General features: G+C 36.7%; 1 protein-coding gene across 1 annotated transcript in view; it reads right to left on the reverse strand.

Annotated features, from left to right (window-relative positions):
* Window positions 1-13469, reverse strand: part of CACNA2D3 (calcium voltage-gated channel auxiliary subunit alpha2delta 3) — a 582709-nt gene that overhangs the window by 40674 nt on the left and 528566 nt on the right. Inside the window, exons 27-30 of the mRNA XM_087923863.1 lie at window positions 11814-11875; window positions 11204-11248; window positions 9028-9090; window positions 4532-4602 (exon numbers count right to left, since the gene is read on the reverse strand). Of these exons, the coding sequence (XP_087779989.1) occupies window positions 4532-4602; window positions 9028-9090; window positions 11204-11248; window positions 11814-11875 (241 nt within the window). The remainder of the gene's footprint in view (window positions 1-4531; window positions 4603-9027; window positions 9091-11203; window positions 11249-11813; window positions 11876-13469) is intronic.

Consider the following 13469-nt stretch of genomic DNA (forward strand, 5'->3'; position numbering starts at 1 on the left):
GCAGAAGATGCTTTGTTTGTGCATGAGTAGAAATATGTATTCTGTTGTAATTGTTTTATGCATTTACTTCAATGTTGGCACCACTAAATTCCAGAGTAGCCTTGGGTAGCTCACAATATAATAAGCAATAAAAATGCAAAACAAAACAAAATGGAATCAGTCTCTCTCTCTCTCTATCTATACACACACACACACACACACACACACACCTGAAAAGTGGCTCCATTCCCACTCAGCTAACACCTGCAAGAACAACCAGATCTTTGCCAAACACTAACAGGATGGGGAGGGGAGGAAACATGGATTTAAGTAGTGATTTCATTCAAGAGGGCAGGTCCAGGGATAGAAAAGGCATCGTTCCTGGGTCCCGGTAGCTCCTTGTTTAATCAAAGGAACCCAGAATGCCTGGCATTTCTAGCTATGCAGAAAACATGCCAGACAGGCAATAATCTAGCCTTAAGCTATATAGTGCGCTGTAGATGGTGGCCATCACCTTGAATTATACCCCAAAACAAACTGGCAAACAATGTCACTCAATAATCAAAGAACTCAGCTTTGAGTGGCTTTCCAGAGGAGGCCATGAACAACATATTGCTGTTGCAGTACACAAGTTCGTGTCTAAGATATAAGTGACAATTTGAAGGGCCTTCCAATCCAGGAAGGGGCTCAACTGGAGGACCAGATGGAGTTGTGCAACTTGGTTACATCTACCATTTATTCTTTGACTCCAAATCACTATTATAGGGAAAATATCTCTGTCTTTCTCTCTTTCTCACATACACACACATACACATATGGACAGTGCGAATATGATGCTTTTATATAAACCATATAGACAGATGAAGGTGTCAAAATAAAAAAAATTAAAAAGTGTTAATGAAATTATAGATAAAAGGGGAATATTTTAGAAGGAATCAAATTTGTGTTTGCCTTTGTAGTTTAATGTCAATCCTGCAGTTATTATAGAGAAAATGAGTTTATCACTGTAAATAGTGAGTAGACATCTGGCTCTTCAAACAGTTTAAATTTCAACCACAAGCAGCCTAGCCAGCATGGACAATGGTTATCACTGCTGAGCACTGTAATTCAGGAAAATTCAGGAAAACTTTATTTCAGAAAGATAGATCTGATGAAGCATGGTAATTCATGTAATTTATGTAAAGTCAAATGCCTACTTATTATACCAGTATATATTAAATCCTCTGCAGTCAAAGCTGATGAAACTTCCTGGAAAAACTGTTCCTAACCAAATAGATACTGACTAAGGTTACTCAGTGGTAGTTATGGGAAGATTCTGGGTCCCTAAAATTTATAAATTTTGTGTACTGTTATATTGTTTATAGCACTTCTTTTGCTGCAGACCCAGGACCCAGGACAAGTTTCAAGTAAATTATTTTAAAATCCCATGATTAAAAAATAATAATCCTAACAGTAAGAGCTGCATGGAATGGAATCAGACACTTATCCAGGCAGAAAATGGGCAATAATCTATCACAGAGTCTTTAGCTTGAATTTCTGCATGGAGCAAAATGTTCTACATAATGGTCAAAATGGGCTCTTCCAAAGGAATGATTCTGTATGGGGGGAAATGCAAAATATGGCCAATTCTTAATAATCTGTTGTACCATTATGGTTGCTTACATACTGGATTCCAAGTATGGCAATAGTGACATAAATCAACAATCATATATCATGAATGTCAAGTGGAATTATGTAATTACATCTCAATATAATTTTCCGGGGTCAATAGTTCAATTGTGAAAAAATGAGCACGTTTATTTGACACAATCTATTTGGTACCTATTGTTTGGCAGAACCAATAGTTCTACCAAAGCAGTTTGGATTGGCTGAAGATTAAAAACAAACCTAGATGGATCCTGGACTAATTTAATGGGGCAGGTAGGGAAAGGTTGAAAAGTACTATCTTATTACTTCTCCCCTTACCTCAGTATCACCCAGTATGGCCTCTTCTACCAAACTGCCTGACTTTCATCTTCCCTTCCCTTTATTGTCAAAGTAGCCTCAGCAGTAAGGAACAAAGTCCAGACAGTCTAGCTCTCTGGCTTGCCCACATCCCTAACTTCTAGTATCCTCTACCTCCCTCTATCTCTCCATCTTGTCAACCATTGATGCTACTGATGTTCCAGAATAGCATGACCACCCCTTCTCTGATCTTCTCAATGTCTTCCCTTTTTTCCATTTTTCCCTGATGCACATCTCTAGAACAATTCCTATATGACTAATCCTACAGTCTAGTTTGGTATAACTCATCTTTAGCTGAGTTAGATACAAATATTTTTTCATCTGAATGGAAAATAAAACAAAAGGTTCACTTTCTACTTCATAACAGCCATTATTAGTTTAACAGAGGAAAATAAAGATGAATTATTTTATTTAATTTAATAAATTTATACCCATTTCACTGTCCCAAGTATCTCTGGGAAGCTTTAAGTCTAATTATATAATTTGACAATTCATTATTTTTTTTTGCAATAACCAGCACCTTGTATTTAAACCACCAGCTCATTTTTTATAAGGTGTTTTCAACATGGAGCTTAGCTGTTCTCAGTAGACTTTGACACTGGAAATTTTATAAGCATTAATGCTTAATCCATAAACCATTCCAAATTAGCTATCAGAATTATAAAAATAGGTACCAGCACTTTATCCATAGTCTTTTTGCTTTATTCCTGTCAGATAGAACATTTAACAAAAAGCATGAAATATGTTATACAAATACGAATCACTGCTTGTAATCCTCACCCTCCTCCTTCTGCCTTCAGTTTGTTTATTGGATGATATTTGGATTGGCTTTGATATTTCCTCCACTGGCAGAGAGAATCTCCAGTGGGGGAGAGTATATTGTTCTGGAAATCTCATTCTTTGCCCATGGAAGTCTTTCCAAGTATAGATCAAATTTTTGGGTCCCTACCAGGTGTGGTTTTCTTAAGTGATGGTGGATCTGCATTTTTAAGCACATCCATTCCCACAAAGCCCTCTTGCATCAGCATAAATAGCATTAATTGTGTAGGTTATCATTATGGAAGGCATGTCAGCAATATTGTTTTATACATAAACATATCTTGCAATTGTACGTGTACATTTATGTCACCAACCAATTTATCTCTAATATCACTTTCCCTACCCTGTCTTTACTTAAACAAGCTTTTAAAGCCCAGTTCCTCCAAGCCTTAGGCTAGAGTGAATGGCAGAGCCCATAACAAGATGAGCGGTTTATTAGAAATAGTGTTATTTTTCCAGGCTTCTGCTTTTTTAATGCCTTGATTCTGTTTTTATATTGTTTGTAAGATCATGATTTAAACTGTACAATCCAGTGTCCTAATAGGAAGCTTATTCTCTTTTTTTTACAACCCCCCTCCCCCTTAAATTCCATCCATTCTGCTGGAAGATTATACTCTTAATATCTTTTCATCAGGATAGTTACTTTTTCTTAGAGCCATCATTCCACTTTCACTTTAGTTTCTTTCCTTCACTATGTGGCTACTAGACAGTGTTCCAGTCTTGTGAGATTTGTTACAACCTATTAGAAACAGTATTAAATTAGAACAAATCATTTTCTTGTAGCGAATTACCAGCCCGGGGCCTCATTTGTAAGTGTTGTTGTTCTTCAATATGGTTGAAATCCTGGTTACTTGTTTAAAAATGAACTTATTTAAAAATGATACTTGAGCTCTGGAAGCACTTAAACTATCACTGGATAGTCTTTCACACAAATTATTTCCTAGCCTAATCCATCTTGGAAGATGTTTTGGGAATAAAATCGGGGGGGATAATTTTATAGTAGAGAAAAGAGGAGAAATGAAATCAGACAGAGTTACTTCACTATTGTATGATGCCAAATAGTTTGTTTCTTCTGAATTAGCCTAGCCTTTCAGCTGACTTTAATGCACACTTGTATTTCGATAAAAGACAAAAGCTGTTTCAATATGTGACTATCCTTCCCTAGCACTGAAACAAGGAGGATAAATATAGGAACAATAACATTTTTTTTCTTTTAATGACCCTGTAATCCCTTTCATTGGGATGGATTCAGGGCAGTTGAATAGAGCTGAGCATTTACTGACCAGATACCCTTCCTGATGCCTATGTAAAGCTCACAGTAGATATTCTCTGAGAGAGAGAAATACCTGCTACTTCCTAACATTAAACTCACAACCTGCTGATTGTTAGGCGAGAGCTCTTCCATTAGGCCACCATGCTGTTCATGGGAACAATCAAGATTTACTGAAACTGTACTTTGATTATTAATTTGTGTATGGTGGGGATATTGGATTGGCTATCATCTTGAAAAATAAGCATCTTAAAGTAATTATAACAGCTGATGATTGCATTTTGCTACAAAGATGTACTTCATTTTGGGATGCCAACTGCACAGAAGTATTGAAATACAGGACACTGTATGTCCTGTAGATAGATACATAAGATAGATACACAAACTAATCTTTGCATTTGTTGGACGTAGATACATATGCTCATTTTAGCAAGATGAAATAGGCATGTAAATCCTTACCTTTTAAATGAGTCCATTATTAGCAATTTGTTCATCACCGCACCTTCAATCTCACCAAAGAAATTTCCAGTCTGAAGCCAAAAGAAAATGTCCAGAAATTTCAGATAAATGCAAATCAACACGGGTTACAATTTTATTCCTATAAAATGATCAGAAAATTTTTAAAAAGCGTGAAATGAAGACTTTTGCTGTTGTAAAAGTTGAAAAAGGTTTAAATATCATGATGAATGATAAAGCTTACAAACTAATTCCTTGAAAGGTGTGAGAATTTACATAATAGATTGCAGTTTATTGTGTAACATCTGATGCTGGAAATATATATATATATATATATATGTTTTCTGAGGTTCTCGCGGGTATTTGTATGTGGATCTTTGGTTGTTCGGGTTTTCTCCCGCGTAAGATTCGAAGTATCTAGGCAATGTTTCGATGAAGTCTCATTCATCATCTTCAGGCTTCTGTCTCCGGCTCTGTGCTTCTCAGAGTAATGTGAGATTGCAGCTGCTTCCTCCTTTTAACTGCCAGTGGGGGTGGGACTTGATTGGGTGGGGGCTTGGCTGTGTTCTGATTGGGTGGGGTGTGTTCTCATTGGTAGGGGTTTGGCTGTGTTCTGATTGGTTGGGGGTTAGCCGTGTTCTGATTGGCTGGAGGCGTGTTCTGTTCAGGTGGGGGCTTGGTTGTGCTCAGGTTAGTCTTAGTTGCTGGGGGATTTGAGCTGGTGAGTTGTGATCTTGCTGTTTGGCTTCGAGTTCGTGGTCGTGCTGCATCTTCATAGTGGGTGTCGGTTTGCTTCATGTATGTCTTGGAGGGGTTTGAAGTGGGTAGTGATGCAGCTGCAGTGCAGCTTCTGGTCCATGGTCGTGTCTCATCTTCTGAGTGGGTGTGAGTCTGTTTTCTACATGGAAGTGTGGTGGTGGCATCTTGTGTGGCTCTCATGGGTGTGGGTCTGGTGTCCTTCTTCATGTTAGGTACTCGTCTGTTCATGAGGGCGGGTTTCCAAATGGCTGGAAGGCGGGAGGTGTCATCTCGTTTGTTCATGCTGTGTGGGCGTTTTTCTATCTCTATGGCTTCTCTGATTATTCTGCTGTTGAAGTGTTCGGTTTTGGCAATGGTTCTGGTATTTTTAAAATCAATTTCATGTCCTGTGGCTTTGAGGTGTTGGACCAGGGAAGAGGTCGTTTCTTCTTTTTTGATTGAGTTCTTATGTTCTGAAATTGATTTTAAAAATACCAGAACCATCGCCAAAACCGAACACTTCAACAGCAGAATAATCAGAGAAGCCATAGAGATAGAAAAACGCCCACACAGCATGACACCTCCCGCCTTACAGCCATTTGGAAACCCGCCTCATGAACAGACGAGTACCTAACATGAAGAAGGACACCAGACCCACACCCATGAGAGCCACACAAGATGCCACCACCACACTTCCATGTAGAAAACAGACTCACACCCACTCAGAAGATGAGACACGACCATGGACCAGAAGCTGCACTGCAGCTGCATCACTACCCACTTCAAACCCTCCAAGACATACATGAAGCAAACCGACACCCACTATGAAGATGCAGCACCACCACGAACTCAAGCCAAACAGCAAGATCACAACTCACCAGCTCAAATCCCCAGCAACTAAGACTAACCTGAGCACAACCAAGCCCCCACCTGAACAGAACATGCCTCCAGCCAATCAGAACACGGCTAACCCCCAACCAATCAGAACACAGCCAAACCCCTACCAATGAGAACACACCCCACCCAATCAGAACACAGCCAAGCCCCCACCCAATCAAGTCCCACCCCACTGGCAGTTAAAAGGAGGAAGCAGCTGCAATCTCACATTACTCTGAGAAGCACAGAGCCGGAGACAGAAGCCTAAAGATGATGAATGAGACTTCATCGAAACGTTGCCTAGATACTCTCGAATCTTACGCGGAGAAAACCCGAACAACCAAAGATATATATATATATATATATATATATATATATATATATATATATATATATATATATATATATATATGGTATTCAGCTTTGTTCGGTATTTTCCCAAGTTATTATAGTTGTGCTTTTAAAGTTGTAGCAATGTTTCGGCAGAATCTCATCTGCCATCATCAGACTTCTGTATTGTGTTCATCTGTATCTGTATCGTCGACGAACACAATACAGAAGCCTGATGATGGCAGATGAGATTCTGCCGAAACGTTGCTACAACTTTAAAAGCACAACTATAGTAATGTGGGAAAATACCCGAATAAAGCTGAATACCATACATACCTGCAAAAACAAATATATATATGTATATATAAATGTGCTGAACTCAAGCTTGTAAAGAAAATGTTCTAATCTGAACATAAACCCATTTGATTAAAGTTCTATTTCCCAAAAGTATAAATAGGGTTAGAAAGAAAATTCTAAACAAATAATAAAAAGTGCTTTGTTTAATAATTCCTACACAATCTATTTAATGCTCTGCATTTTAACCACACACATAAATATTTAGTTTTATATTACGAAATGAGCTATTTAGACTCTATTTACTACACTAAAAATGAATTGACAAAGATAAGTTTGAGATAAGAATTCAAAGTCTTAGATTGTGGATTTTCTGGGCAATCCCAAAGAGATTTGGCCAGGCTTTTCCCCTTGACATTCAAATCCTCTATATATGCAGCATATGTCATTTTGCAGTACAGGAACAACTTTTTTTTATTCCTCAAAGAAGTAATCCCAGCATTTCTACAGGGAAAAAAGGATGTTTCATTCTATGAAGTTTGCTTTAATGAAACACTGATATTGCTGTAAGTGATAGACTTGGCTTCAAATATGCACCTGGGAGTTTGCTGGCAAAGAAATTACAACTGCGGCCCATAATGGAATGTGTGTGTGTGTGTGTGTGTTTGGTTAATATAGTAAAAGCTCCCTTTTTTATATCCAAATTATTTGAGTGGGTAAAATTCGGTACCAGCATTTGGATTTTATAGCTTGAACATATTCAGTTCTGAAGGCTTGTCTGAGGAGATCAGTCATCAAATAAGTCTAAACATGCCTCACTTTCAGAAGAACATATCCAAGTTAGTAGAAAAAAGGGAAGACATGCTTAAAATATACAAGAGTTATTAATCAACTGTAAAAGTTAACTTTCAACATAATATGGGTTAATTAATTTGAAACAAAAGGGTACGATCAGTTTTATTTCCCATTTTCAGGAAATATTAAAATCTGTGGTTTGTGTATAATAAAATTGTGGAACATAACTGTCTGCTTAACTTTATGTCCTAGAATTTTCTCTTCTACAGAAGTTAATTTGATCTGCTCAATTACTGTATATACAATACGACTAATTTTGTAGAGTACACAATTGTACTGCTTTTTCAATAACCCATGAAAGAGGATGTTTATAGAATTCCCATAAAAGGGAAATGGAAGCATATTCCATTATTTTTCAAGTTATAGTCCTGTTTCCATAAATTATATTCATTAGTGGAATCCAATGTAGTTTTTCCACCGACAGAACTTTTCAATTACAGAATCCCCTTCATCAACTCTCAAACTCAGTTGAGTTACATAACTTTTTAAAATAAATCTGGGGGAAACAGGATAAATTCAGCAGAGAATAAGAAATGCGATATCTGCTCATTAGGATTGTGTCCCGCATCTGAAAATATCTGATTATCCAATATTTTTAGTTACTATTGCAAGGACCATTGTCTTATGGTTCTGTTTACTTCAAAAAGATTAAATGTTACATTTACCATCTTTAAAGTTATCATGGAAGAGATAGAAGCTATTATAGTATAAACATTGCTATTTAGTTAGCTGGAAGCCTGACACTAAGGAGTCATCTGGTAACATCTGTTCTGGCTGTGACATTTTGTTAAATGGCTTACAGCAAACATTTACAAATGCATATGTCTTTTAATAAAAGTTGTTAGTCAGAAAAGGGGCTATCAGACTTCTTATATTTCACAAATTTTATATATATATTTTTTCTGAATCAAAGACTTCAGTTGCTGCATCAGGTTTGGCTAACATCCAGATCATGTACTGTCTTCTACTTTTATTTCCTTTTCTAAAAATTAAATTAATCCTGTAAAATCCTATGCAATTATCAATTGCCATAACTTGCTTATATAAAATTGCCGGAATGTTCAAAACCTAAACATAAATGTTTCTAAATTGGGCAAAAGGCTTGAGGAGAAATCCATATTTAACATAAGTGTCTTCAGGCATGGTAGACATGTCTGAAGAAGGGATTCTACAACTTAAAGTTTTATGAGCTTAAAAACAGACCAACCCAATGAAAATTCATTATTCCAGACCATCAGAAAGGAAATTATTTCAGAACCTCTGAAAAGAAAACTGTGTGCTTTGGGGCAAGGTGTCTTTTTAAAATTATTTCCATCTCATGCTATTCATTATTTCTGTATACCACAGGCAAAAGGCATTGCATAACACTGGACTTTTGACAAGGCAAGAAACAGATTTCTTCTTACCTGAGTGTAGTCTTCTGAAACTAATATAAATCCATTATTATCGATGAGGTAACAGTTAATATTCTGTAAAGTAACAAAAATGTGTGTTAAGTCATTTCAATATTGTATTTTTCACTCAAGGAGGAAATAATATGCCTCGGTAAGACCACACCTAGAGTACTGCATCCAGTTTTGTTCACCACATTATAAAAAAGATGTTGAGACTCTAGAAAAAGTACAGAGAAGAGCAACCAGGATGATTGGGCGACTGGAGACTAAAACATGCGAAGAACTGTTACAGGAACTGGGCTTGGATAGTCTAGTGAAGAGAAGGACCAGGGGAGACATGATAGCAGTCTTCCAATATTTGAGGGGCTGCCACAGAGAGGAAGGGGTCAATCTATTTTCTAAAGCGCCTGTAGGCCAGACAAGGAATAATGGATGGAAACTGAAGAAGGAGAGGTTTAACCTGGAAATAAGGAGAAACTTTCTGACAGTGAGAACAATCAACCAATGGAACACCTTGCCCTCGGAAGTTGTGAGAGCGCCATCACTTGAGACTTTCAAGAAGAGATTGGACTGCCATCTGTCAGAAATGGTGTAGGGTCTCCCGCTTGGGCAGGGGGTTGGACTAGATGACCTACAAGGTCCCTTCCAACTCTGATTATCTGTTAAATCTGTTAATATTTCTGTTTTGATTTTAAGAACTAATCTGTTGTGCGGTGACTGAAGAAAACTTCACTGAAATTCAAGTGACATGATAGCAGTTTTCCAATATCTCAGGTGCTCTCACAAAGAAGAGAGATTGAAGCTATTCTCTGAAGCACCTGAGGGCAGGACAAGAAACAATGGGTGGAAGCTAATCAAGGAAAGAAGCAACCTAGAACTAAGGAGAAATTTTCTAACAGAACAATTAATCAGTGGAACGACTTGCCTCCAGAAGTTGTGGGTGCTCTAACACTTGAAACTTTTAAGAAGAGATTGGACAGTAATTTGTCTGAAATGATATAGGGTTTCGTGCCTAAGTAATGGGTTGGACTAGAAGACCTCCAAGGTCCCTTCCAACTTTGTTATTCTATTCTATTCTATTCTATTCTATTCTATTCTATTCTATTCTATTCTATTCTATCCTATTCCTATTCCTATTCCTATTCCTATTCCTGTAACGATCTTGGAAAAAGGGAACTGGAGAAATGTCTGGCAAACTGCAAAAGTCGAACAGGAATATTATTGGGTTTATCCACTTGTTTCATGAAGTGACCATTTGAGAAAGGAGAACTGTACACAGAGAAGCACATTTATGGGGTTAAAAACTTTAGATAACATACTATACTTAGAATAGACATATAAGAGGTTTCCAAAAAGAGCTCAAGAGGTGACTTAAAGAATAAATGCCCTGTACCTCTACATTTTTCGAAACCAAGAAATGAAAACTTACTGAAATTCATAATTTTTTCACATTTACTTTTAATCGGTGCATTTTAAATTTATACAGACATATCAAAGTTTTTCTCAAAAGGTAGGCATAAGTGAAGTTAACAGAATATTCACTAGAAAAACTTGTATATATGTTGTCTAAAAAATCAGAATAAGAGCATCCTCTCAAACATTTTTCTTCCCAACACTCAAGACTTGGAAATTTGAATAAAAAGAACTTTATGTTAAAAATGCTACTCATTGAAAAGATACTGGCTGCCACAGTAAAGGGCAGGTTAGTCATTCAGCAAGACTAAACAGTAAATCATTTCCTGAACTATGCCACTTCAGGTTTCAGTTAAATTGTGGTAGCATAGTTAAATATTTTGCCATCAAACACATATACACACAGTCAATAAAAATATCACGTCAGGAAGAAAACTGGAGTAGATTATTTTTCAAATGTCAATGATTTTTTTTACATTAAACATTTTCCTTTTGGAAATATTCAGACGTGATATAGCACAGTATTTACTACTACATTTGTGGTAAATGAGACCTTAGTTTTGAACAAGCAAATGCTCAAGGCTAATTCTCCATGTCGTCTTCTAAAATTGCATCTCAGTTTCACGGTCATGCATCAGTATACCCAAGAGACAGAATATCTTTTCTAAACATACACTGTTTGTTTCATTTAGTATGAATATATGCTTTGAATAATTGTCTGCAGTTTTATTGCTAAGAAAAAATTGGCAGTGCATGTATGAAATATCTTGCTTACCTCATCATCACAGCTTATAGAACACCGACCATCAAGAGATGTGCACTGTAAATGGAGAAGATTTATAGTACTGAAACAAGTTTAGAATTTTCATCTTCTAGATGCAAAGAAATCTATAACATTTTGGTATGATATGGTGTGCAATAAAATAAATATTTTGTGTGTGTGTTGGGTTCATAAAACTGTATGGTAACAAGGAACAATTAATTTACTGTTGCAAAATAAGAAACTGAGTCAACACAAAAGTGCACTATATTTGAACGCAATAAATATCTCTCTGATCCAAAAATGTCTTCAGACATTTGGAAATGAGAAATAAATTTGAGTCATCCAGATTTGGTGACTTGTGCCCCACATTTTGGGTGATTTCTCTTGGCACTTGTGTTAAACTCAACTAAAAAAAAAATCCTGGCTCATTAGGCTATTTAAGCCTAGCTTCATCTTTAATTGATGATGATGACCACATGATGGAATTTATTTACCAAAACATTTTCTGCCAGTTATATTTAACTGGCAGAAATAACAGATTTTGTCAGATGTTTTCCTAATTCTCTCCAGCTTTATTGCTAGCCAGTGACTCAAGTTTTTTAAATACTCAATAATAACATACCTGTCTACTGGCAGTCCAAAATTTCCTTTGGAAGAACTCCAGTTTCATCTGGATACCTATAGCTGATTGAAATAATGAACAACAGGTATTTTAAAAGCTGTTTTCATACAGGGATTTACAAGTCCATTTTTAACAATCTGAAAAGTGTAAAACAAGAGCATGTAACTATATAATTCTATATTAAATGAAAAAGGGCAACAAAGTGGGCAGCAAGTAAAATTTAACAAATAGATTTTCAAACTTTTTTATCTGATATTAAACATCTCTGATTCACTCTAACCTCATTTGGGATCCTGGTTAGGCTTCTTTAGCAAATCTAATATTAAAGAGCCCCTAAATAACTCTACATTAACCCTAATGTGTCCAAATATGAATCAAGATTCCTTCACAGCTCTGAGGAAGTGTGTCAATATTTTGGAGTCAAGATGTCACTCTAATTATGGTGTAAATTTTATTATCTAAGAAAAGGTCTTCATTATTTTCTACTATAACTTTGTGCAGCGGTCCCCATCTTTGCGGCTTGGCATCCCAGCGGGGGAGAGGGGAACAGTGTTATGTGATCAGAGGGTTGGCACACATGCAACTCAACTTGCATGAATGGAGAACTGTCATGCATGTGCATGCACGTGCAGCTCAACTGCAAGTTGAGCTATGCACGCATGTACAACAGCCCACCTCTTGTGTGGCCTAGTTCCAAATAGGCCATGGCCTAGTAGTAGGTTGCAGTCCAGGGGTTGGGGACTCTTGACTTAGTGTATATATGTACTGTATATACTCACGAATAAGCTGAGAATCTTAGATTCCAAAATGTGGCTCTAAAACTAGATTGGTTTATCCATGTATGGCATCAGCTGAAATACTTGTTTTTAAAGTATGTATGTATATGTACTTGAGCACATGCCAAACCAAAATACTATGAAAAACATGCCACTTGCAGATAAACCAGTTGTGAAAAATTAAAAATAAGTCCTACAGAATATATTTTAAAATCATAGAGTTTTAAGAAGCAGCTTATCTGTAGAGACAGATTTTTCATGGTGTTTTGATTAAAAATTTGAGGGTCAGCTTATTCTCAGCTGTGCTTATTTGCAAGTATATACATTAAGACTGAAGTATATAAGTGGCCTAAGAAACATAAATAGAAAAGCATTTTAATTACATTTCTAATTATGTCTAACTACTGTAGAAGAAACATTCCCTTTATGTGTGCTGGACTTTGAGCTATTTTATTAACACCTCCATGCTTTTTTTCTACAGAAAGGTGGAAGCAGTTTGTTCTCTTGGAATTTTAAACTCTTATTTTTCCTATGCTATGCTTGCCTTGCCTTGCTAGCAAGGATATCGCAGAAACATATAAAGGGGCAGGTCATCCCTTACACATTCATATCAGCTATCCTGCCCTTGATCACCTCAGTTGCAGGTCCTTCCGAGTTCTAGTAATGCTGAAGAGTCTCTCATCCAAGTACTAACTAGGCCTGATCCTAATTAGCTGCCAAGCTAAGATTCATTAGGAACTGTCACTTGCTGAAACTAACTAACAAGCTTATTTAATATTTACCACTGAAAAAGAGGATTGGGCTGTGCAAAACTGTTATTTCATGAGAAGGGGGAAAAGTGAGAACTATTGGTTTACTTTTATTGGTGTCAGTTTTACTT

The sequence above is a fragment of the Pseudonaja textilis genome, chromosome 2, assembly GCF_049901715.1.
Source record: "Pseudonaja textilis isolate UNSWEBS1 chromosome 2, rPseTex1.2, whole genome shotgun sequence".
NCBI classification, from domain to species: domain Eukaryota; kingdom Metazoa; phylum Chordata; class Lepidosauria; order Squamata; family Elapidae; genus Pseudonaja; species Pseudonaja textilis.